The sequence below is a fragment of the Crinia signifera genome, chromosome 3 (assembly GCF_055691185.1).
Source record: "Crinia signifera chromosome 3, ASM5569118v1, whole genome shotgun sequence".
In the NCBI taxonomy this organism is placed as follows: Eukaryota; Metazoa; Chordata; class Amphibia; order Anura; family Myobatrachidae; genus Crinia; species Crinia signifera.
The window spans coordinates 86,247,705-86,272,922 of NC_139219.1; the positions used below are offsets into that span (position 1 = coordinate 86,247,705).

At 44.1% G+C, this 25,218-nt stretch overlaps 1 protein-coding gene across 1 annotated transcript in view; it reads right to left on the reverse strand.

Moving 5' to 3' along the window:
• Positions 1-4,969: 4,969 nt before the first annotated feature.
• Positions 4,970-25,218, reverse strand: part of LOC146062534 (visual pigment-like receptor peropsin) — a 35,809-nt gene continuing 15,560 nt past the window's right edge. The window contains exons 3-6 of the mRNA XM_083174648.1: positions 15,082-15,181; positions 10,016-10,120; positions 7,362-7,585; positions 4,970-5,703 (exon numbers count right to left, since the gene is read on the reverse strand). Of these exons, the coding sequence (XP_083030774.1) occupies positions 5,248-5,703; positions 7,362-7,585; positions 10,016-10,120; positions 15,082-15,181 (885 nt within the window). The 3' untranslated portion in view covers positions 4,970-5,247. The remainder of the gene's footprint in view (positions 5,704-7,361; positions 7,586-10,015; positions 10,121-15,081; positions 15,182-25,218) is intronic.

Consider the following 25,218-nt stretch of genomic DNA (forward strand, 5'->3'; position numbering starts at 1 on the left):
GCATATCTGCCATATATCTTTTGTGCCATCAGTATCATTGTCTTGCAATATCTTTATTAAATCAACTTCATTTTATCTCTTTGTTTCACTCCATTCTGTCGTGGATGCAATCCCCATACATTAAAGCACCCAGCCTACGTTACTCTGCAGCTGGTGCTTCTAAGAGCGTGACACTTATATACAGCAATCCACAGTAGTACCCCCTTATACACAGAACACTACACCTTAGTGACTTTTATTTGTTTGTAATATGTAATTTGTAAGGAGACAGTGAGAGTGAGTGTAGGGAGCAGTGAGGGCAAGTGTAGGGAGCAGTGAGAGTGAGTGCAGGGCCGTCTTTTCGTATGGGCTTAATGGGCACTTGCCCAGGGGCCCCAGGTGTGTATGGGCCCTATTCTCATAGCTGAGGATCCCCTTTTTCCAGGGATACCAGAATTTTGAAAATCGGCCCTGGGGAACTGGAGATATCCAACTTCAAAGCAGCAGTCCACATCCGACCTGTTAATTGAAATTCCAAGTCAAATTTCTCAGGTTGTCTCTGACTTAGAGTTTTTCAGAGAGTATATTCCAAAGGCTGTGGATCTATCCTTTCTGTTGACACTAGTGGCTTGTCTCTATCATACCCAGAACCAGAGATATCAGCCTTCCAGCAGCCGGTCCCTGCTCCAGCTCCAAACGTCTGGTGTACAGTTTTATATTTTTGTCAATGGATTGCTCTGGCTCCTTATCTCTGATCCCCAAGTTCCCAGCACCTCCTGAAAGTTGGGTCTCACTCTAGGTTTTTATACTATTAAATGAAGGCTAAGAAATCTATTTCCAGATAATGGCGATATCTGCAGTCAAACAAGCTGCCCTTCCACTGGAAAATGACGAATATTAAGCCCACTCCATTATCCAACCCTCCCCTGCGTATAAAACACCCCCTACCTCCCTGGAAGTCATTTACAAGGGACCCTCCATTCAGCTCAGTGTCCCCTTCCACACGTTAGTGTTCAACCTCCCACCACCTGTGCAGTAAAGGAGTAATTAGCAGAAGTTACTGCTCCAGGTCCTACATGTTGAATTGAAGAAAGAGCACCCCCTGCCACCCGTGGGGCATCAATGGGTAAGGGCCCCAGTGCATTGCTTTGCCCAGGGGCCCACACTGCTGTTAAGACAGCCCTGAGTGAGTGTAGAGATCCAGTGGCGTAACTATGAAATCGTGCCCCCCCCCCCCCACCACCGAAGATTTCTGCAGCACCCCCCAATGAAGATAACACACACACACCCCCGCCGCCCATGCCCACGTGCCTTACCCTCCGCTGTGCTGTGGCCGGGACCAGCAGATTTTGTCTGTGGTCCTGGCTCCCCTCCTGCCCTGGCTTCTGCTGGTATGAAAACGGACCATCACAAAATATCCATCCCCATACAGCAGACAGTTTCAGAGAACTGTCTGCTGTATGGGGGTGAACATTTTATGATGGTCCATTTTAATTTCAGCAGAAGCCAGGGCAGGAGGGGAGCCGGGACCTCTGCACAGACAGGTAAATCTGCGGTTCCCGGCCACAGCACAATAGCCCCGCAGACCCCTGGCACCTGCACTTACACAGTGCCTCCCCGTGACTGTGGGGTCTACGGGGCTATTGTTACGCCATTGTAGAGAGCAGCAAGAGTGGGTGGCTGTAGGGAGCAGTGAGGGTGCTTGAGTATAGGGAGCAGTGAGGGTGGGTTTAGAAAGTAATGACAGTGAGTGGAGGGAGGGCACTGAGGGGGATGGGAGCACAGAGGATGAGGGAGAGAGAGAATATGGAGGAAGGTGACAGGGGGAGATGGGAGGGATAAAGAGAGAGACGGAATAAGGAAAAATTAGATAGTAAGGGAGTGAATGAGAGAGAAGGAAAATAGAAGATATAGGCATAAATGAGAGAGAGGAGGCGGGATGTATTAAAATATATTGCCGCCCTTCGCGATGCCCGCGCATATGTAATAACTATTCCTAGGTGGTATCGGCCCTATGGCCCTTATTCTGGTTGGTGCGGTCGAGCCGCATATGCGGCTGCGACCGCACCAGACGAATCCCCGCCCACCCTACGGATCGCCACGGCCGTCCGTACACGGACGGCTGGCGATCCGCATAAAAATGGTGGAGGCTACGCCTCCACCATGGTGGGAGCTGCCCCCTGCATTCGATGGTCGTCGACCATCGAAGGCAGGTCCGCACGCCGCGGCAGCTCCCGCAAGCTGAGACCACACGGACAATCGTCCGTGTGGTAGCTTGTATGGGGGCTGAAAGCTGACATCCGGCGACGTCAGCTTTCCGCCCCCATGAGTTGCGTCATGGCCTCATTACCATGCGTACGCCCCGCGTTTGCATGGGAACGCCCATGAAACGCGGGGCGTACACATAGGGAAATGAGGGCATGATGCCTCTCACGCCCCTATACGCCCCCTTTGCGGCGGACGAAATCCGTCTGCGGCGAAGGGGGCTGCACATGCGCAGATTGACCTCTGCGCATGTGCAGAGTAAAAACATCGGCGGTACGGCCGCACGCGGGCCGTACCGATCCGATTAGAATAAGGGCCTATGTTTGCAATCTACAGCTCCAAGAATATTAGTCATGCCCGTGATACTATAGAAGGCTATCGGACCATGCAGAAAGTGCGCAGGGAAGTACTCAATCCGCCGCCACTGACTGCACAACAGGTGTGTGACAGGTGGCCAGAAGACTGATGGAAACTGCTGCCTAACTGTTCTGACTGTATTTATAATGTATAACATGACTGGAGAGGCCAGGAAGATTCTTCAGTCTGTCTCCAAGCCATCGAGCATGTAATGGAGCATGCAGCTGCAGCTAGCCTGTGGCCACAAACAATTAAGATATAGTAACCTACGTATACTATATAGGTGAGGGGGTGGGGCAGTTGCACTATAAGGGGGGTTTGATCCAGTGCCACTATCCCTGCTGCCACTGTCCCTGACACGTGTGTGTGGGGGGGCTCGGGCACTGGCTCCTTGCTTGCTTCCCCGATGGTGAAAAAAAAATTGGTGCAGGTTTAGAAGTCAAACACACCTTTCAGTTAAAAGTTACATTTTGGTTGATTTTGAAACCGATCATTACTAAATCTCAGGTGTCTACAAATGTCTTTAGTCAGCTTTGGGCTGATTTTACTTTGGTTTTGGTGTCTCTAATTTGCAATGTAAAACTGCTGAAAAGACAAAATCATCCAAAAATCCAACGCAGTAAATTTATTTCTAAATCTTTAGAAATGACTTGTATATAATTTACAGCTTTTGGTATATACATGCATGGTATATACATGCATGCTATTTATATGATTTTGGTATATACATGCAACCCTTCGGTGCTAGCTGTAGACCTTTGTATGTCCTCCACTAAGTGGATTGTGCCTCCTGAAAGCAGATTAATGTTAAGTGACATCTGCATAGCATACAGTTGTAGAACTCAAAGGGTTGCTGCAGTGGCTGAGTTTACCTACTGGTTTCAGGGCTGCAGCCCCCCTATTCCGCCACCACCTGTTAACCCAGTGATTGCAAAGGCTTCCACTAACTGCTAATCACTTGCTGGACTGTGATTGGCAGATACTGCTTCCAATGAGAAGCCTTTTTGCCAACTCAGTTTTGCTTCTAGGGCTGCATATGACACAGCCTATTGAAGCCGCAAGGAAGTGTGTGTGGTGTGTGTGTGTGTGTGTGTGTGTGTGTGGGGGGGGGGGGGTGTGGAATTGCGCAAGTGCAATATATGCCCCCCCCCCCCCCCCCCCTTCAACAGCCATAAGGTCCTCCTATGGGCTGGATGCAGCCCAAAGAAGTCAGTGTGCTTGGGCACTGCTGCTGTCAGAGTTTTTTCCCTTCTATCCAGTCTAGGTGGCTTGCGCGCATCTGCAGAGCAGCAGGTGTTGCCACTGGCTTGCTGTATTTCAGTCATATTTTCTGTGGGCAGCACGGATGGTGTAATGGATAGCATTACTGCCTCACAGCACTGAGGTCATGGGTTCGATTTCCACCATGGCTCTAACTGTGCGGAGCTTGTATATTCTCCCTGTTATTGTGTGGCTTCCTTCCACAATCCAAAAATATACAGGTAGGTTAATTGGCTTCCAACAAAATTAACCCTAGAACAGGGGCGCTGTGCATGTGCGGGCGCCGGGGGCTGCAGTGCTATAGTTACACCCCGCCGCCCCGCCGCCATCCCCCACAGTCTTACCTGTCAGTCTTCAGTACGCGCTGGTCCCGGCTCCCTTCTTCTGCTATGAGGACCACAACAAAATGTCCGCCCCCATGTAGCAGATAGTTCTCTGAAACTGTCTGCTGCATGGGGGCAGACATTTTGTGGTGGTCCTCATAGCAGAAGAAGGGAGCCGGGACCAGCGCGTACTGAACGTAGCCAGGTAAGACTGGGGGGGATTGCATGGGCGGCGAGGCGGGGGTTGGTGCGGCGGGGCGGGCGAGGGTTGGTGCGGTGGCGCGGCGGGGCGGGCGGGGGTTTGTGCGGCGGGGTGCGTGGGTGGGTGGTGCGGCGGGGTGCGTGGGTGGGCGCCCTCCCTTTAACGGCGGGGGGGCGCCCAAAAGCTAGTTACGCCACTGCCCTAGAATATGTGCGTTTGCATGTGGTAAGGAATATAGATTGTAAGCTCCATTGGGGCAGGGACTGATGTGAATGCTCAAATATTCTCTGTAAAGTGCTGTGGAATATGTGTGCGCTATATAAGATATTTTAATGTAAACAATGATACATTTTCTACGACTACACCAGTGTAAAAACTAAAGCACCTAAATGTAAATAAAATAAATCCCACATTGACAGTGATATTTATGATGTTTTTGATTCTATTAGTTTAGGGACATTTTATAAACATATTTGAAAACCTTAGGGTATCTAGAAGGTGACCCTCCAATTGGAAAAAGAAGGAAGATATAACACAGAGGCATGTTACTGTCCTTTTAGGAACCAAAACAGACGCCCTTTGGTAATCTCTTTATTTGCATGCAGAATTAAATCTTAGCAAATGACAATATTTTTGCCCCAAAATGTTTAGAATCTTTATTATGCCCCTGAATAGGGTTGATTTGGTATTTGAAGGCATAAATATTGTTTGTCGTAAGGCAGTTATGTGCTTTCATTGCCTAACACTCTTTAAGATAACACATGAAAAGTATAAAAAAAAGACAACCCAAAAACAAATTTACTTTTCAAATACTGCATAAAATGTGATGAATTTTAAGATCACTTGGTCACATACATCAACTCATAGACGATCGCATTCATAAGTGGGGCTTTCAGATGGTTTATCTAGATGACAGGTGCAGACATCTTTCATTTCAAGTGGTGGGGTATTGCTGGGACTGCCCACCCCGGAGTCTTGACTTGGTACTGCATGCGCCTCTTGTGGTGTTTCAATATGTTTTTGTTCTCTAAGATGCTGGACAGGTTCCTGTTTGTGCTTTAAACGTTTAAAACGTTTGAGCCTGACTGGGTCCTTGCCACTGGTCTTTGTGCAAGGAATTAATATGCTTAGATCCTTTCGGAACTTGGAGCTCATCCCAAAGTAGATCAAAGGATTATAGAAGCTGGCAGACTTTGCAAAAAGGCTTGCTAAAATACTGGTGAGGTTGGGGACATAATACCCGAATGCAGACCAGATAGATATGACGGCATACGGAGACCAGGCAATTATGAAGGCTGTGCATATGACAATCGATACCTAGAAATAGAAAATAAAATAAATAACTATTTATCATCACCTCCTGGCAGGGGCGTAACTAACTTCCTTGCTCCCCCCCCCCCCCGCCACAGGTTTTTTCGGCACCCCACCCCCGCACACACCTAACCTGCCTCCCCCCTTCTTACCCGTACCTGAACCCGCGGTCTGCATCTCGCCCGGCTCTCTGCCGGGACCTGCCTGACCGTCACGGTCCCGGCCGGGTCCTGCTGCTACTCTTAGAAAATGGCTGCCCACATACTGCAGACAGAAAACTGTCTGCAGTATGGGGGCAGCCATTTTCTAATTGTCAGTTTTCATTGCCAAATCTCTCACTTTATGAATCTCTCATCCTATTACATTATTCCCAACATGTATTAGAATAACATACATTAAAATTGAAAAATGTAAATAGTCCTTCTATGACACATCTGGCAAGTATGTGGGCTGCCATCTGGGGGGGAATGTTGGAATTATCATCCCGGACTCACACATACAGGAGGTTCTGCTGCCATTGGCTGATCCAGGGTGGTTGTCAATAACACAACTGTAGCTCTGTGCAGAGGGGGGATGAGTGCACAGCGCTGGCACTGTAGCCACAAACAAAAACAGGAAAATTACTAAGATGTGAATTCTACTTCACATGTGATGTTGGCAACCAATCAGAAACTAATTCTTACTTATTTAGCACCCTCTAGAAGTTAGTAGACAGGATCTTGGTTGCCCATAGCAACATCACATGTGAATGAACCACTTTCCAGAGTAATACATTGGAAACCCAGGTCGGACTCAGGATCATTCATTATATAGAGGGTGACCTGGTTTTAACCCTTCTTATAACCAGGGTCTAATTGCCAGGTCTGTTGATTCAGGTTATAAGAAATTGTCCTTTCACACCGCACCTCAATCTGGGTCCATATGCCACTAATCTGGCAATAACCTGGATCCAAGGTGCAATGTTTAAATGGTATAAGAGACTATGGAAATGTTTCACTCATCCTATAATACTAGGCGGTGGTAGGCGATGATGTCAGAGCGCTCATCGCCCACCCATACACACTAGGCGATTTTCAGCTCAGAGTGGCTCAAAATGGAAAATTGAGCTACATTGAGCTCTAATTTGTCTTTCCTGTAATATAGTTGGAAATGTATATGATGGGAACTGAGGTATATAACGGAACCTAAAGATCATTATGAATCATATTAAACAACATCAAATGAACCACAAAGAGCAGATAAGGTTATCACAGTTCAATCTATGGAAGTTAATGTAGCATACCTCCCTACTGAGTCCAGTTAATTGGAGACTGTCCCGCTGTCCCTCCCACGGGTCCCAATCTCCCGCGTGGGACAGTTGGGGGGAGCTGGAGATCACCGCTGCTCTGCTCTGCAAAGCAGCCGGTGATCGATGAAGAGATGTGCATGGAATCTCTTCATTGCAGGGAGGGAGCTGTGGGCTGCCCAACTGCTAGGGGAGCACTGGACATGCCCTCAAAGTGACGTGAATGGGGGGGGGGGGCCGCACCGCTAGACCACACCCTATCTGTCTGATGTCATGCCCACTCGCCTTTGGCCTGTCAGGTCCTGATGTTTTTATTAAAAAAAGTTGTGAGGTATGCTGTAGGTGTGAGAAACTAACAGTATATTCTAATAATACATACCCTGGTTACATCGCGTTCTATCTTCCTTTGTCTATCTGATAAATTTCCTTCAGTACTTAGAGCACGATTTGATTTGACAGTGTTGATTATGGAAACATAGCAAAATACCATAACTATTACAGGTAGGAAGAAACAGCAAATAAAAATGGACACAATATATGACTTATAAATTGTAGAGAAGCTGGCTTTTGTCCAGTCAATTTCACAGGTCCCATACATACGATCTGAGGAAAGCAGAACATTAATTGTTAGTAATTCCAAAACAAATCATGCTTATTAGTATGTAAAATCATTAAGGGGACTAATTATTAAGTCTCGGAGATAGATAAAACACTGACCAACCAGCTTCTGCCAGTTTTCGAACATAGCCTCTAACATGACTGTTTTGAGCTGATTGCCTTGTACTTTATATCTCTCCTATATATATATATATATGCAGAAGGGGGTATGCACCAGCTGATATGTGTACCCAGTAATATTGGCAGAGGTGGGGACCCAGTAGGGTCCCGACATCGACAAGTGAATACAGACTTGGTGATGCCGGGGCGTAGGGAGAGACAGGAATGGGGGCCCTTCTGAGCGATATCTTTCACTTTTTCATCTACTGTGTATAGCATGCATGTCCAAACTATGGCCCTCCAGCTGTTGTGAAACTACAAGTCCCATCATGCCTTGCCCCAGTTTTACTATTAGGGAAAGCTAAAACTATGGCAAGGCATGCTGGGATGTGTAGTTTCACAACAGCTGGAGGGCCATAGTTTGGACATGCCTGGTGTATAGGGTTTCAATGTAATAGGGGCTTGAGTCTCTAGTTAATTCAATCTACTTAGTGATTCTTTCCAATTTTATAAATAATGATTATACAGTATATTACATTTTTATACGAGGGTGGTTAAATAAGTAAGGTAACAACTAACAAGGCGTTCAAGTGTGTAATGTTCTCTATTTCATTTTTATCAGGGGCTTCTTCTGCCTCCGGGCTCCAAGTCCTGAGGGGCATATTCATGTACAGAAGAATCCAGGCGGTATGTACTAAACTAAAATTGTGGTAAAACACCTGTTTTCAGGTATTTAACCGTATTTTCAGATTTGGTTCTCTTTATCTACTTTGTATATATACATTTTTGTTTTCCCTTTTCTGAGAGGGGGGACTCCAAACTCCAACTTGCCTCCGGGCAACTCGTATAAACTAATGCCTCTGATTCTAATTTCCCACCAGGCAAGAGAAGGTAGACCACTGCTTCTTACAGTACTGCAGTGAGACTGCCAGTGTATTCTATATCACCACTGCTACTGTAGGTATACTTTATAATCAGCTGGCATACTACACCACATCACGCTACTGCAGTGAGACTCTATCACCACTGGATATACTCTATAGGGCCAGAAGCTTAAAAAGTGATAAAATGGAGAGTAATAAACAACCAGCCAATCAGCTCCTTCCTGACATTTTTTTTTTTTTTTTTTCAAAACGTTTTTATTAAAGTTTTGCATATAAAAGTTGTTCCTGACATTTTTTAAACACAGTATGTGACATAGCAGGTAGGAGCTGATTGGCTGGCTGTTTATCACTCTCCATTTTATCACTTTTGAAGCTTAATTACATCCGCTTTTATTTACATGTTGATATTTGAAGCACCTGGATATGGGGGTGGGGGGGTGTTAGCCTCCATAATGCATTCCAGGTGCCCCAGCTGGAGGGATTTTTGCTAATGAGCTGTATAATAGTGGTGTGGTGGATATCTGTAGATGATAGTTCTTCCACTATTCAGCAGCATGTTGGAACACTGAATGAGTATGCAAGAGCTACACACATCTGTTGATGACAAAACTGCAGCAATGATATATGTGCACATTGAGAGAGCTTTGATGTATATTTCCATTTTAACTATAGGGTCACTGGGACAACCATGGTATGTGCTTTCTGCCGGTCACTTGGAAGTTCTGCCATACATACTGTACATTTACAGGCAAGTGGAATAACTGGAATAAGTTTCCTATATCCAGTGAAGGGTGAAGCAATGAACCATCAGTAAACTCATAGCCCCTGATTCTATTTGACTTGGTAAGCTGCGAAGCTTGCAGCTTACCGAGTCCTTGTATCGCCGCCCCGCCGCATGGCTATTACATGTCCCCCCGCCGCCATTTCTCCTCACGGAGACACATCCCCTCGCATGTGCCCGCCGCTGGAAAAATCATTTGATGGTCGGCAACCATTGACTGATTTCTCCAGGGTTTGCAAATATAAGTCAGGGGAGACTGACCTATATTTGCAGGAATCTGGCCCGGCACACCTCATCCCACCCACAATCCCTTGGGAACACCTAGCGTTTTCATGGTATGGCCATGAAACGCTGAGCATTCCAATGGGCAAAACCCGAGTCTGCCGCCCTGGGCCCGCATCATTGTGCGAAGTACTCGGCGACTATGCAAGTCGCCAAAACCGTTCCTCCATGTACCCTGTACATGCGCATAAATCATTCATAAATGAGAATCACGCACATATAATTTATTATATACACATTTCTTGGGCTGGGAATACAATTGCTAGATTATATTTGATGGTAAATTCTACAATGTACTGGATTATAGGGGAATTACACAATTTTAGGGGAATGTGTGCAATTACCCTATGAATAGTACAGGTAACTTACCTCTATAGCTTCCCCAGCCTAGGAGAGGAGCCACTGACCAAAACAGTGCTGCAATCCATATCAGTACCAGCGATATTGTGATGCTGCCGTTGCTGATGCAATTAGCTGTAATGATAAGTTCAGAAACATATAGTGTCAACATTTGAGTATTGCTACATCTACATCGTAGATTTGAGTATTGCTACATCTATTTTGACCTCTATTTTCTAATTTCCTGAAGCAGTGCTGCCTCCTCAGAGTGTAATACAACCTCACACATACAATACAGCAGGGGCAGGCTCATACTTGCCTACTTTTGAAAATGAGTTTCAGGGAGATTATAATTGGTAATAGGATTTTGCACAGCGCCCCATTGAGGGGGCGTGTCATGCTCCACCCAAAGGGTGTGGCTAGGTCTATATATTGAGAGATTGTGAAAAGCGATTGTGAACGTGGCACCTAGAAGCGTGGGCGCGTACTGTTACATCTGAGAGGAATCTTTTAAAATTACTTCTATCCAAATGTAGATGAGCCCCAAAGCAGTTAGTAAGAGCTACTGAACTTGCTAAACTGCTGGGTAATGGTGCTGATGATTCAATGTAAATGTATCTATCTCTCGTTCCTTTTTTCTCCAAAAATGTAACAGTGTAATGTGGTCTGGGTGAAATGAGGGAAATTGCTAGACTAATCAGGGAGAGAGGGAGATTGCTGTTGTTTGAGGGAGTCTCCTGCAGAATGCAGGAGGGTTAGGCAACTATGGGCAGCAGTGGCATAACTATAAATTTTGCTCCCCCTGCCAAAAAGTTTGTGCACCCCCCCCCCCCCCACACACACACACACACACACATAACAAGTGACTGACTAATGACTGGGAGCGGCCCATGACAAAGGTGCGCTAACAGCACTGAAACAGATTTTTGCATTGACCACACTGACATATATGCTATTTATTTCTCATTAATACCTCCGGTCTATGTAGAGATGAAGCGACACTCCGCTTTGCCACTGAACACCCTAGTATTATTATTTTTTACAGTGTCTTATATAGCGCAGCAGATTCCGTTAGTTTCGTATATAGCGCAGCAGATTCCATTGCGCTTTACAATTGTAGACAGAGGTAAAACAAACTGGGTAACAACACACAGACTTGGAGGTAAGAGGGCCCTGCTGCAAACTATAGGGACATAGTAGGGAAACTCAAGGACAGGCACCAGTAATAGCATAGTGGTGTATATTCACAAGCCTCCATAAGAAATACATTGGGCTAAGGCTAGACACCGCTGTGTATTCAGCTGCACAAGTGGCACAGCACACGTGTGCCCAGATAGTATGTCTGTAGATGCTGGATTATACAGTACATACATACACTTTAGGTATTGCTGCTAAACTTGTATATGTTTTTGAAAGTCTTTTTTTGCATGAATTCTTTGGATATGCAGGGTATTTTGGAACTGTATATAACAAATCTACCAGCTCTCCACAGAAAAAAAGAAAGTGTCTCTTAACATACAGATACTTAGCCCCCCAACCCCCCACACATATGCCACACACATATTTTCCATACACTCATATACAAACACAGTCCATAAACACATATATAATTGACCCTTTGAGGTCTGCACCAAAAAAAAAAGTGTATCATAAACGGATTTCTCAACCGTTAGAGGCCTACTGTATATCTCAAAAACTGTGGGGTCTCATTTTTAAAAACTATTGATTGTTGTTGGTTGTTGTTAATATTACCCTCAGTGAATAAAAAATGCAAAGACATTTTTTTTCCTTTGCTTTTTTTGTGGTGTGGACCTCAAGCGGTTAAGAAAACAACAGGCCCCACATACTGTAAACACATACACAAATTAGTGCCATAGCCACACTGGAACATATGATTATTTCTCCCTATGCAAGGCTCTTGCCTTTTCTAAAGGCCCCCATACATAGAGTCGACTTGTCCTGAGGACAAGTCGGACCCTATTCTCCTCCAAGCCGCCCGGCAGCTCCCCGGGAGGCTCACATACGATTAGGACTTTGATGTGCCATTTTTTACATGTGATAAATCGCATGCGATTTATCACATGTAAAAAAAATAACAGGGAGCTGCAGGGCGGTGAGGAGCAGTGGGGGCGGGCGGCTGGGGAGGAAGCAGTGGGGCAGCAGCGCGTTACCAGATTGGGGCGGGCGGCGGTGACCATCAGTCTCACTCTCCGCTGTCCAGCGCTAGCAGGCGGGCAGCCGCGGCTATTACATCTTTAAAATAAAGTGTCAAATGACTCTCCGGCTTTTGATTGGCTGAGATAGAGCACTCTCAGCCAATCAGCGGCCGCGGACGGAGGCCACTGATTGGCTGAGAGTGCTCTTTCTCAGCCAATCATTAGCCGGGCAGTCATTTGACATGTTATTGTAAAGATGTAATAGCCGCAGGCAGCTGCCCGCCCGCTAGCGCTGGACAGTGGAGAGTGAGACTGATGGTCACCGCCGCCCGCCCCAGCACTGATCTGGTAACGCGCTGCTGCCCCACTGCTTGCTCCCCAGCCGCCCGGCAGGAGGCTGGGTGGATGCTGGCCAGGAGGAGACTCAGACAAGTGCTTGACGGTAGCTACGCCGCTGATGGGCAGGATATTGTTTTCCCTGTCATGGACAGTCATTTTTGTCACCCACCCAGTTAGGGCTGTAGAGAGCCTTTAGATTCAGGAGGGAAGCAGGAGGGAGGGGAGTGCAGCAGAGGAGACTAGTGTGCTCAGTCCAGCAGCCTGCCTGCCCCAAATTGGATTGGCCATCAGTGGGTTACCGATTGATGGATGCTATTGATGGTTAAACTCAGTGATGTTAAATCATTTAAGCAAAATCAAGTGCATTTAAAATTTCGATTCGATCCCAATGCGCGGCCCCGCGGCATCTAAATCAAATAGAAAAATATACAGTTCAGGCAAGACTATATAATACAGATCTGTACGTATATAGTCCAAATCAAATGTGTTTGCCTTGATGTGCAATTCGATCCCAATCTAATTTATTTATTTATTATTTATTAACAGTTTCTTATATAGCGCACACATATTCTGCAGCACTTTACATTGAACATATGAACACTCACACCTGCCCCAGTGGAGTTTTCAATCTATATTCCTTTCCACATGTACATGCACACAGACATTCTAGGGTTAGTTTTTGTTAGGAGCCAAACAACCTACCCATATATTTTTGGAATGTGGGGGAAAACCAGAGTACAGGGAGAATATACAAACAATGCACAGTGCTGTGACCTCAGTGCTGTGAGGCAGTAATGCTAACCATTACCCCATCCATACTGCCCAATAGCAAGGAATTCGCTCTGTGTGTACACCACTTAAGTCTCAGATTACTCAGGATGTCCAAAAAAGAAAGGACTACTGAAACTGTGAGCATATCTCCCAACTGTCCCAATTTTTGCAGGACAGTCCTGTTTTTTTGAGTGGCTGTCACACCAAGGGTGGGCAGTGTCCCGCTGTGGGTGGGGTGCAATTGGGAGTCCCCCCGGCATACTGCTGCTCTGCACAATGTCTATTCTCCCCCGCATGCGCCAGCAGCCATGCCCCCATAGTGACATAAAATGGGGGCCTGGCTTGCAATCTCATGATGCCTCGCCCCCTCTGGCATATGGTATGTTGTTGGGGATACATATGGTGCCTCAATAGCACTTCCTGTTGCGCCTCATTACCGAGATGAAGTAGAAAGCTACATTGAAAAGATGAATGAACATCATGCCTGCCTGAAAACTTCCCCCTTCCGACAATCTCTGCTTGAGTGCACAGTGCATCAACCTAGTGCTGCCATTCTGTGTCTCCCTGCCTAGCCAGCTTCCCGGCACATGTGTGTAAACTCGCTTCTCAAGTGAGATATTACATGCAGCCCATGCTACAGACAGAGACAACGCTGTCCTTGCTGTGGAGATTGGGCAATGTCACCTGCAGCGGTTGCCACCTCATCCCTTTAAAACTGGAGACATATTAATTACACAGGTTGATTAAAAAAATACAGTTGAAATTGAGTCTTGAAGTGAGCCAGCCACAGAACCTGTGTAATTAATATGTCTCCAGTTTTAAAGGGATGAGGTGACAAGCTAGGAGAGGAGACCAGATACTGCTGCCAGGGGGGGCAAGACTTGGCTGATGTCAGCAAACCCCACCCCCATACCACTCAAATGCGGTAATTTGCTGGTCCGTGGATTGGGGAGGGGCTAAACTGACACAAAATTACGTGATTTGCCGCAGACCCACAATATCCTGGACTCGGCGCCGCGGGTAAGGGGGGTGCAGGGGCTGTGGGGGGAAAGTGGGAAACTTGCGCGTACATTCCCGGGGGGTTGGGAGGGGGACCCGGTTTTCAGGAGCAAGTACAGTATGAATACATGGAGGAGAAGTGGTATCAATACATTGCAATTATACTACTTCTCCCCACGGGCTTCAATAATGCCCAAAGAGTAAGGGCTTGGGGGCTTTCTGTCGCTGTCCAAAATTCCAGCATGTACCCGTGGGACAATTGTAATGCATTTGAAGAATATTGAAAATATATTTTCAACCCAAAAGTAAGTAAAAAATTATATTAAATAGCCTCATATCGGTATGGGGGCTGTGTGGCTGATGCAAGCACAGTGCTCTATACATTGGAAATCTGCATCACCATCAAAACAGCACTGACCTCTAAATCACCCCCATTGTCTGTATCCAAGTATCATGGCAACTAACTTATAATGACTTTTAGGCCTACAGTATGTATGTTGAAAATGAAAAATACATATAAAGAGAGTGATGCACTTTATACTGTAATGGGAATGCTTAGCTCTCAGACGCTAGGCAGGATACATGTATGAATTTATCAGTGACAATTTATCAATGCTATGTTCTTTCTGAACATGAGCAATAATCTGCAAAGTATTACTGTATAAAAAGAAACAGGTGTATTATAAGATTTCAAAGTTGATGACACACAAACCTTTCCTCATAAATCACATCAGCAGACTGGTTTAATGATGCAAGAAATAAAATATTTCAATAATTGTGTCCCAAATTCATCACAGATGTTACTGCAGGTTTCCCTGACTTGCTTCTTACCTCTCTGAGGATGACAGCCTTTAATATAGCGAGTCACGCTGATTAGTGTGAGGGTATTAATACTGGCCAGACCAAACAGAAGTGTCAGGAATCCATCAACCTGTAAATGAAAGATATACACGTTTAGTTCATACAAAGGGGTTTCCCGCTATCTTTTTTTTTTTTTAAATTTGAATTTATTTTGTTTGCATAATAAAAAAAGATTACACATATACATTACATACATTTCACATATATTCCAAACACATTAAACGTATCTGACTTCCTTATGCATTGCACTTTACAGTATTTGATTATTATGTCAGAATACATTTACTTTTACATTACCACATAACCTAACATACATCATACATGCTTTACACTAATTTCGGACATTTCGGGTGAAATGTAATAGGATGAGAGATTCAGAAAGTGAGAGATTTGGTAAGAAATCTCCAGGTTTTTTAAAGCGGAAATCATTTACACTTTACAATCAAACTGCATTTGCAGTGTAAATGATTGCTGCTTTAAAAAAACCTGGAGATTTCTTACCAAATCTCTCACTTTCTGAATCTCTCATCCTATTACATTTCACCCTTCATTCTTGTGGACATCGAGGCACCTTCAGCAATGACTACTTTTTTTTTTTTTTTTTTTACCCTCTGGCCATGAGATTTAAGCATCTGGGTGACTTTCTGTTTATACCTACTAACCCTCCCTATTTTCACAGGTTGTTTAACGTTTTGGTATATTGGATGTAATCTCTTATTACATCTGGGTTTCTCAAGTTTTACTATCAGCTACGATGAATTCCAGTATTCACGGCTAGCAGCTTTCAACTAGTTTGTTTTATATATTGTGTATTCCCCCCCTCTCACTCTTTTTATTTTATTATATATTTTTTTTTTTTTTCATCTCCTTGTGCTTATTTAAAGAAAAGATTATTTTTTCCTTGCCTCGTTGTTTGTGTTGTTTTAATAAATGTTTACCCTCACCTCTTCTGTTGTTTATATTTGTTTTTTATTTAATTCTATGTGCCTAGTGTATACTTACTAACCTAAGACCGGACTTACAGTGTGACCGGAATTATACCATCTGTGCCAAATTTTTGTGTATGTGTTTATATTATTTCTACATGTGTACACATATTTTTCTTGTTCCACCGTGAGATTAACCAAATTAATCCAAGCTGCGTGCTCTGGTCCTTCTTTTGCCATCCACTTTCTAGCTATAAGCAATTTTGCCAGGGCACATAGATTTATTATATAGGCTTTATCATATTTATTTAGATTTCCCTCCATTCCTATTCCAAGAATGCAACTTCTTGGCCCCAAAGCTGTCTCCGGTATCCCTGTATTTATCACTGTCTGAATCACCCTATTCCAAAAAGTTTTAAGAACTGTGCAGTCCCACATTAAGTGCCACAATGTACCAGTTTTATTCTGGCACTTGGGACAAAGCAATGAATTGTTGCCCTTTATCTTTGCCAGTCTTGGTGTAGACATATAACACCTATGCAAAAAAAACAGTTGTACCTGTTGAACCTTTATAGAATTCGTTGCTGTTGGTACCATCTTCAGGGCCATATTCCATTCCATTTCTGTTATTATACCCACATCATCTGTCCATTTCAAACTGAGTTCCCACAGCCTATCCTCATACACTACTTCTACCATCTGATTATATAGTCTCGATACTACTTTCTTTTTTCCACCTTCCCTTAACGCTTTTTTAATTGGGGAGACTGAGAATATCGGTTTTTCATTTATAAATTGGGCCTCCAAAGCACTTCTTATTTGCAGGAATCTGAAAAAGAATGACCGAGGGAGCGAGTATTCATCTACCAGCTGTGTAAAGGACTTCAGTCCATCTGTGTTAAACAATTGACTAATAGCTCTAATCCCATATTTTCCCCAGGGTACCTCTGGCTGTAACTTACTTAGTTCACTGAACCGTCTATAATCCGATAATGGGTGTTCTATTTCTATGTCATTGTATTTAATTATTTTGCCCACCTCCCGCCATACTTTTACCGCCTGGACCACTAGTGGTGGGTCATATTTAGATACTACCCCTTTCAACAAGTATTGTATTGGATTATTATTTTCACTCCCCTGTGCCAACAGTAACCTGACCAGGTTACTCCCCGTATCTTCCGCAACCCACTCCCGCATATGCGCCAGTTGGCCCGCCAAATAGTACAATCTGAAGTTGGGGAGTGATAATCCACCTTGCCCCTTCTTTCTCATCAGAGTGTCTAACTTAATTTTTGCCCTTTTATTGTCCCACAGAAAGGAGGATATAAGACTATTTAATTTATCAAACATGGCCATCGGCAAATACACGGGAGACTGCTGCAGGACATACAGGAATTTTGGTAATACAGTCATTTTTATCAGATTTACACGTCCTGACATTGAGAGCGGAAGCCTACTCCATGTCTTAAACTTGCTGATGACGTAATCCATCAGTGGTTGTATGTTTAATTTAAAAAATTCAAATGGGTCTCTAGTAATCCAAATCCCGAGGTATTTAAATGCCTCTGTCCATCTAATTGACATTATCTCCCGGGGACCATTGGTAAGCTGTTTTTTTGTTGCCATTATACAGGACTTAAGAACGTTGATTTCAAAACCCGAGAATCCCCCATGTATTTTGATCAGTTGTAGTACCTCAGGAGCAGAATGGCTATAGTTCTTTATAAATATCAATACATCGTCGGCGTATAAGGCCACCGTGTCAGACACCAATCCTGCTCCAAAGCCCGTTATACCGGGATGGTTCCTTAAGGCACAGGCCAGGGGCTCCACTGCCAATGCGAACAGGCTCGGTGACAGTGGGCATCCCTGCCTCGTCCCCCTTGAAAGGGAGAAGGCAGAGGACGTCCACCCATTTACTGACACCCTGGCCCTTGGGGCTGAGTAAAGGAGCCGTACCCATCTCACAAAATTTGGCCCAAACCCGAATGCCCTTAAGACTTCCCATAAGTATGGCCATTCAACTGCGTCGAACGCCTTTATGGCGTCTAACGACATTATGGCTGCATCATCTATATTATTATTGGCAATTTGTAGGTGTCTGAATACTTTTCTAATATTGGTAGAAGTAGACTTCCCCGGCATGAAACCGGTTTGGTCCGAATGTATGATTTTGTCAATATTACCACTCAACCTTTTTGACAGCAGTTTTGCCAGTATCTTAGCCTCTGACGGCAACAAGGAAATTGGTCTATATGCTTCCATATCATCCTGGTCCTTCCCTTGCTTGGGCAGCAGAATAATTTTTGCCTCCATCATTGATTGAGGGCATACACCAGACTCAAAACAGGACGTGAATAGCTCAAGCAACAATGGGGCCAAAAATTCAACATATTTTTTATAGATATCAATGGGGATACCATCCATTCCCGGAGCTTTTCCGGCTGGTAGTTCTTTGATGGCGCTAATTATTTCATCTAGCTCAATAGGGCCTTCCATACCCTGACTGTCCACCTCATCTAAGGATGGTACCCTGATTTTCCCAATATACTCCCATATTTGGGACTGCGTGTATGATGATCTTGCCTCATACAGTTTACAAAAATAGTCCCTAAATGCCCCTCCTATTTCAGGTGTTTTATATTGCATTGTCCCCATTGTATCTTTAACTTTGTGTATTATATTTAAAGGTTTATCCACATTGGCCAATAGGGCCAGATATTTCCCCGATCTGTCGGAGTTATTATATAAATTTTGTGCATTGTACTTCATACTTTTCATATTAGTTGTGCTCAGATACCCCAGCCACAATTCCCTGGCTGTCTCCCAGGCCTCCTTTGACTTCAATGTGCCATCTGCCAAAAACTTAGCCTCCATTTCATTACACTTTTTTTCCAGTTCCATTAATTTTTTACAGCTTGCTCTTTTCACTATACCTATTTTTTTTTTAAGCGTACCTCGCAGGTATGCTTTAAATGCATCCCATGTTATGTTCTCTGATGCTGTCCCCCTGTTGATTGCCCAGTATTCACCCCATTGCTCAATGAGCCCTGTTGTTATTTCAGGGTTATTTAACCATGCTGCATCGCACTTCCAAAACTGGCAACCTTTCTCAGTAGTTTCTTTTAGTTCGATCAACAGCGTGGAGTGGTCAGAGATACCCCTAGTTTTATAGCTAACTTCTGTGATTGATGGCAATAGGGCCCTGGAGGTTAGAACCATGTCGATTCTTGAAAAGGCAATATGTGAGGCAGAAAAACAGGAATACTGTGTTAAATCTGGGTTTCTTTCCCTCCACGGGTCAACCCAGCCCATATCCCCCACAAAACTACAAAAGTTCCTGGAACTGCTATCGCTGCTGGTTACTGACGCATTTTTATGCCATCTATCCAACTTATGATCTAATACATTATTGAAATCACCCAGACAAACTACTGGGACGTCTGGGGTTTGTGCCACAAAGTCTGCAATCTTCACCAATACATCGAAAGAAAAAGGGGGTGGGATATACACAGCAAGCAGGAGAATATGAAGATTATTAACAACGCAGTCTAAACAAATAAATCTCCCTCCTGGATCTAACTTGACTCTAGTATATGTGAAAACTATCGATTTTTTAATAAGTATAGAAATGCCACGTGCTGATGATGTAAAGGGAGCATGGAAAACATGGCCCACCCAGGCCCTTTTAAGAGCTAAAAGTTTACCCCCACACAAGTGTGTTTCTGTTAGGCACACTATGTCAGTGCCACACTTCCTTATATATCGTAACACCAATGAACGTTTTATCTTATCATTCAACCCCCTGGTATTCCAGGTTAACAACCGGACCATCTACTTGTTATAGGGCTGTTCCATGTCTCCCATGTCCCCTCCATGACCAATAATCTACATAAGCATTTTTTGCGCCTCGGTGTCCTTGTCCAACATACATACCAAAATACATACACAACCCATCACATATACCCCCTCCCCCCACCCTGTATACCTACCCCCCCTTGGCATACTTTTATTCACCTCCCCCCTTACCCCTATGCAGGCTAAATTAACCTATTCTATCCCCACTTCTTTTGAGGCTAACTCCCCTGTAACCACTTATACCCTTAAGGCAGTAATAGTCCCCCTCCCCCGGCTTATTTACATATATTTTTCCCCTTTATGATATTACAAGCTACATGTCTTACAATGATATGACACCATTTTTTTTTTTTTTTTTCCGTTTTTTTTTTTTTTATATACATTTTTTTTTTTTAAGTAACCTGTGACCCCTCACTTATAACCTACTAGGCAACACATTCACTACTTATCATTAAATCAGGTTGCTAATTGGTGTTTTGCTGGGAAATTACTGTCCAGCCATTCTCCAGCTTCTTTTGGTGTGTAAAAGAATTTGGTTACATCGCCCGATATAACTCTTAATTTAGCAGGAAACTGCATGGAGTACTTTAAGTCCAAAGACCTCAGCCGTTTTTTTATTTCTGCAAATTTGGATCTACTTTTTTGCACCTCCATTGAAAAGTCTGGAAATACCGACAGTTTTGTGCCATTAAATTCCAATGGGCCTTTCAGCCTTGAGAGGCTCAAAATTGTATCGCGGTCTTGATAATTGAGCATTTTGAAGATTAGGGTACGAGGTGGGGCCCCTGGTGGCAAGGGTTTTGATGGTACTCTATGTGCCCTTTCCACAGCAAATTGATTCGAGAAGGAGGATGCACTATAGTTGTTCTTTAATAACTGTTCCACAAACTTCGTCGTCTCCTTCCCCTCTTCTCTCTCGGGCAAGCCCACCAACCTTATATTGTTACGGCGTAACCTTCCTTCCACGTCGGACAGTTTGAGATTAATGTCCCGAATTTGCCCAGCCATTGTATCCACTGCTTTTAGGAGCTTATTATTGGAGTCCTCTAAATTAGAGACCCGATTTTCTGCCTCTTTCATTCTCTCTTTCACGGTTTTGATGTCTTGTTTAATTTGTGCTATATCTGTCTGCACATCATTAATTTTGTCCAGCAGACGGTTCTCGCTGCTGTTAATGGCATCAAGTATCTGTTGCAGGGTTATATCTGGGGTAGCAGCGGGAGTGTCGACAGATTTTGACCCCTTAGCTGGGGTGGTTTGTGGGGTAGTAATAGTTGTCTGAGATGTGTTGCTTGCCTGGGTTCTAGCATATTTTTCCAGGCGTGCTGCCGCAGTTGTGGTACCTGTTTTACCCATTATGGAAGAGTTATAGCACAGGCTCACAAATTACACAGTTACACTTTCCCCTGTACAAGACAGCTCTTTTGCTTGTCTCTCCTTATACACTTTACACATATACAGGGATCACAATATTTCTCCCATGATCGTATGACCTTTATGCAGAACAAACAGTCCAGCTACTCTTGAAAGGACTTTCTTTGATTTTTGCACCTTTCCAGGCTATGTACTGCTGTTTTTTTTTTTTTTTTTTTTTTTTTAAGGAGAAAACAAAGAAGCTTTTTTATACCCCAACAAACAGTTCCGTGTATGCTGTGTTCTTAACAGCAGGGATTCAGCATCCGCTTTTAACCAGTTCCATCCTGGATGACTTTTTTGCAAACGACAATAAACAAGCTACTTTCTCCCACTGCACCCAGCCAGACCACCTTACTTGTTTGAATCCTGTTTCACCAGGGATATCACCTTGACCACCGATGCTGCAGTTTTAACTGGTAGTCGCAAATGTTTAGCGAAGGAAAACAGCTCTCACCCGCGTCCTTCACTTAGGCACCGGTGCTCTCCTTTGCCCCCTTACTATGCCATCCGCTGTTGGGCACGCTGCTGGGACGAACACTGTGATTGTCAACACGCAGCACTGTTCACACGTGGTGTCCTCCTTCACGCTGGGACAGGGGCACCCGCTCGGCCAGCTGATATACTGTTTGGGGTTTCCACGCTATATGCTTGGCCAGAGTAATTGTAGGTTTTACTGGCGCTGGTCACCGCTTCCACTGGGCACCCTCCTGTGTGTGCAGCTTCTCTTAGTTGCCCGATGCCATGCGCCTAGACCCGGGGACTGGAGCGAGAGGCAGCGTCCTGCTGCACGCGTCTCTGTATGCTCCCAGCGGCGCCCTCAGTCCGCGTCACTTCCTGGTGCTCTGCCGAGAATGTGTGCAGGCGGCCGGCCACTTAATGCATGTAGCTTCTGCACGGATGGTTCAGCCGGGGGAGCAGCAGCTCTCACTCCTCACTCCTGCTCGTCCGTGGCCACGCCTCAAAATCGGGTTTCCCGCTATCTTACTGTATTTATTTATTTGTGAATTTTCTTAATGGATCACCATATGCAGACAATGTCTATCTAATTACCTCTGTCTTTTGATGAACTTACCATCGTGATTACCACTATTTTTTTTAAAACACTATAGGGGGTATTCAATGTCTCCCATTATTTCCGATTTTCAGAAAGAATCAGATTTGGCTATTCAATCCCAGGCCATTTTTGCAAGGGAAACGGCCGGGATTCACATTTGCAGATCTGTTTTTTGAAAAACCGATTCAGCATTCGTGGAAAAAGCCACAAAATTTTGGAATTCGTGAAAATCATGAAAGTGGGAAAAACACTGAATAGATGGAATGCGAATTCAACTTATTCTTTGCGGAATCTGACGCTATTTTGCAGTTTTTCAGTGGAAATGAACATTAAATACCCCCTATGTTGTACATTTACTACAGCTTCTAAAAATGAAAAGAGGTGATGCTGCCCAACGCAAATCAGATTCTATCATATTCTAAGATGATATGGAGAAATGATAGACAATATCTGTTTGGTTGCTATGGGCAAAAGCGCCACTTTTCATTTTTAGAAGCTTTGGTAAAATTTACCATTACAAATAGAGATAACCAATACAAGTGATCAGGTACAAGTGGCAGGTACTGGACGAAAGAAAAACTAGCATGCAATAAAACCAAGGTTAAAATAATGTCTCAAAATGTTATGATTATCATTCTTATGGTGTGTACACATGGGGGCGATATGGCTTCCGATGTTCCGGATATAGTGAACATCGGAAGCCATATCGCATAATAATTGTCGGCTTTTTAGGGCTAACAAACCCGATGCGCTGCCGATGCGCGCTCCCGAGATTCACCAAAAATCTAATTTTCTCTGCACATATTACATCTGCCCTACCTGCAGTGCAACATGGTTTTGTCTATCGAGATAAAATTTGCCCCGCAATTTAAGAAATATTCACATTTTATATACTTCAAGTCACACATAAACCAATATATTATAATATAATGCTGGGGCCCTTTATAACACAGGTGGCTGGCGTGTGGGGTACAGGCTGCGATCGGGGGGGGGGCTGGGCCTTACCAACGGGGTGACAGGCTTTGGGCCCCTAGCATTTTGGGGCCCTTGGTTAACTGCCCTTCAAGCCCATGCATTATGACGGCCCCTGGGAGGCCATGCACCACAATTTTGTCCCTCCTCCATTACCATTAACTAGTAATGTCTGATCCTTCACTTCAGGACATTTCCTGGTGTGTACCATATGGATGTCCAATGTTGCCATTGCCATCGATGGCAATAGTGCAACTGGTCATCTATAGTGTTAAACTATCCAATGGATGACCATCAATGTTTAACCTATCGATGGTCATCCATTGTTTTTATTGATTGGCCTGTAGGCCAATCAAAACACGGGGGTGGGGTACTACATAGTCGTCTTCCCCACTGTCTCCACTAGTCCTGGGCCCTACAAAGTCATACTGTATCTTGAAGCAATAATTTATCTGATGCCCTTAGAGATATCTTGTTATTTTAGAAGTACATTTACTAAGATGGGAGATGTTCTATTGAAGATAGGATGTTGCTATCGGCAACCAACAGATTTTATATATTTTCTTCTAGAAGGTGCTAAATAAATGACAAGCAGAATCTGATTGGTTGCTTTTGGCACCATCCCATATTCAATAGAACTCCCATCTTAGAAAATTTACCCCTTAGAACTCAGATATTCTATGGCAAATATCAAACATATAGTATTGGCTGTATATGTATAAAATAGGATCAAACTAAATACAGATTTTAAATAAGTTTTCTCAATTAATGGCTTTTAATGTACCATAACTGACTTTATGTGACCTTTATATAGACATAATGGGGGAAAAATACTACTTCAAATGTGATGTTGCTATGAGCAACCAATCAGATCCTGTCTACTATCTTCTAGAGGGTGCTAAATAAATAAGAAGTAGATTCTGATTGGTTGCCCATAGCAACATCACATGTGAAGTAGAATACACAACTTAGTAAATTTCCCCCAATATGTATTGCCTTTGCATTGTCATGTCAGTTCCCTTTGTAGTTATTATTTATTTTTAAATGGTTTTCTTAATTTTCCTTGAATCTGTCATAACGATTAGTCAGAATCATAATTTAAAGAAAACAAAGAAATAAAATCGCAATGACCTTTCCACCACAGCAGTGTATGAATCATTGCTATGCCAAGGGGCATTTGACATCATTCCTACAGATCAGTCATAAACTATCCCATGAGACCAACAAGACATCTTTCTACTCTGGTTAGATCACATTTCAAATACATTAGCACTAAAGCCTCAAGCAAGAAGAATTTGTCACTTTCCTATAATGACTAATAAAATTTCTGGCTTTGGAAAGCCTCTCCAATGTCAGGGCTGGATTAACAATGGGCCTGATGGAGCTATAGGGCTAGGGCTTTCCAATAAGCCTGGCCCCGTGTCGCTAGCCCCCCCGGGAACCGGAGATACCGCCGCGCAAAACTGAAATGTTTTCCCCTTAGGATAACATGGAACCCGCTAATTCCAACCCTCACCCGGTTCCCCCTACGGCATCACAGAAGCTCGAGGTTGTTCTCAGTTGAATCCAAATCGCTGGGCCTTTAATCTCATACCAGGCCATATGGGTTAATTGGTTCCGGAGATATTGGAGGTAAACCGATTTGTTCATTTCTGAAATGTAATTTCATGGCTGTTCATGTTGTTTGAGGGCAGATTTCTCTAGAACCAAATGGCCCAGTTTCACGGGACCAAAATCATTTGAAGCCCACTCAAACATTCTTCAATATGATACTGGTCACATGTATATGTAAATGGGTCAGTTTGTTCCGAAGATATAGCCAGTTGGTTAAAGGGGGGGGGGGGGTTCTCTCCCCCTGACACCAGAAAATGCAGGGACTAG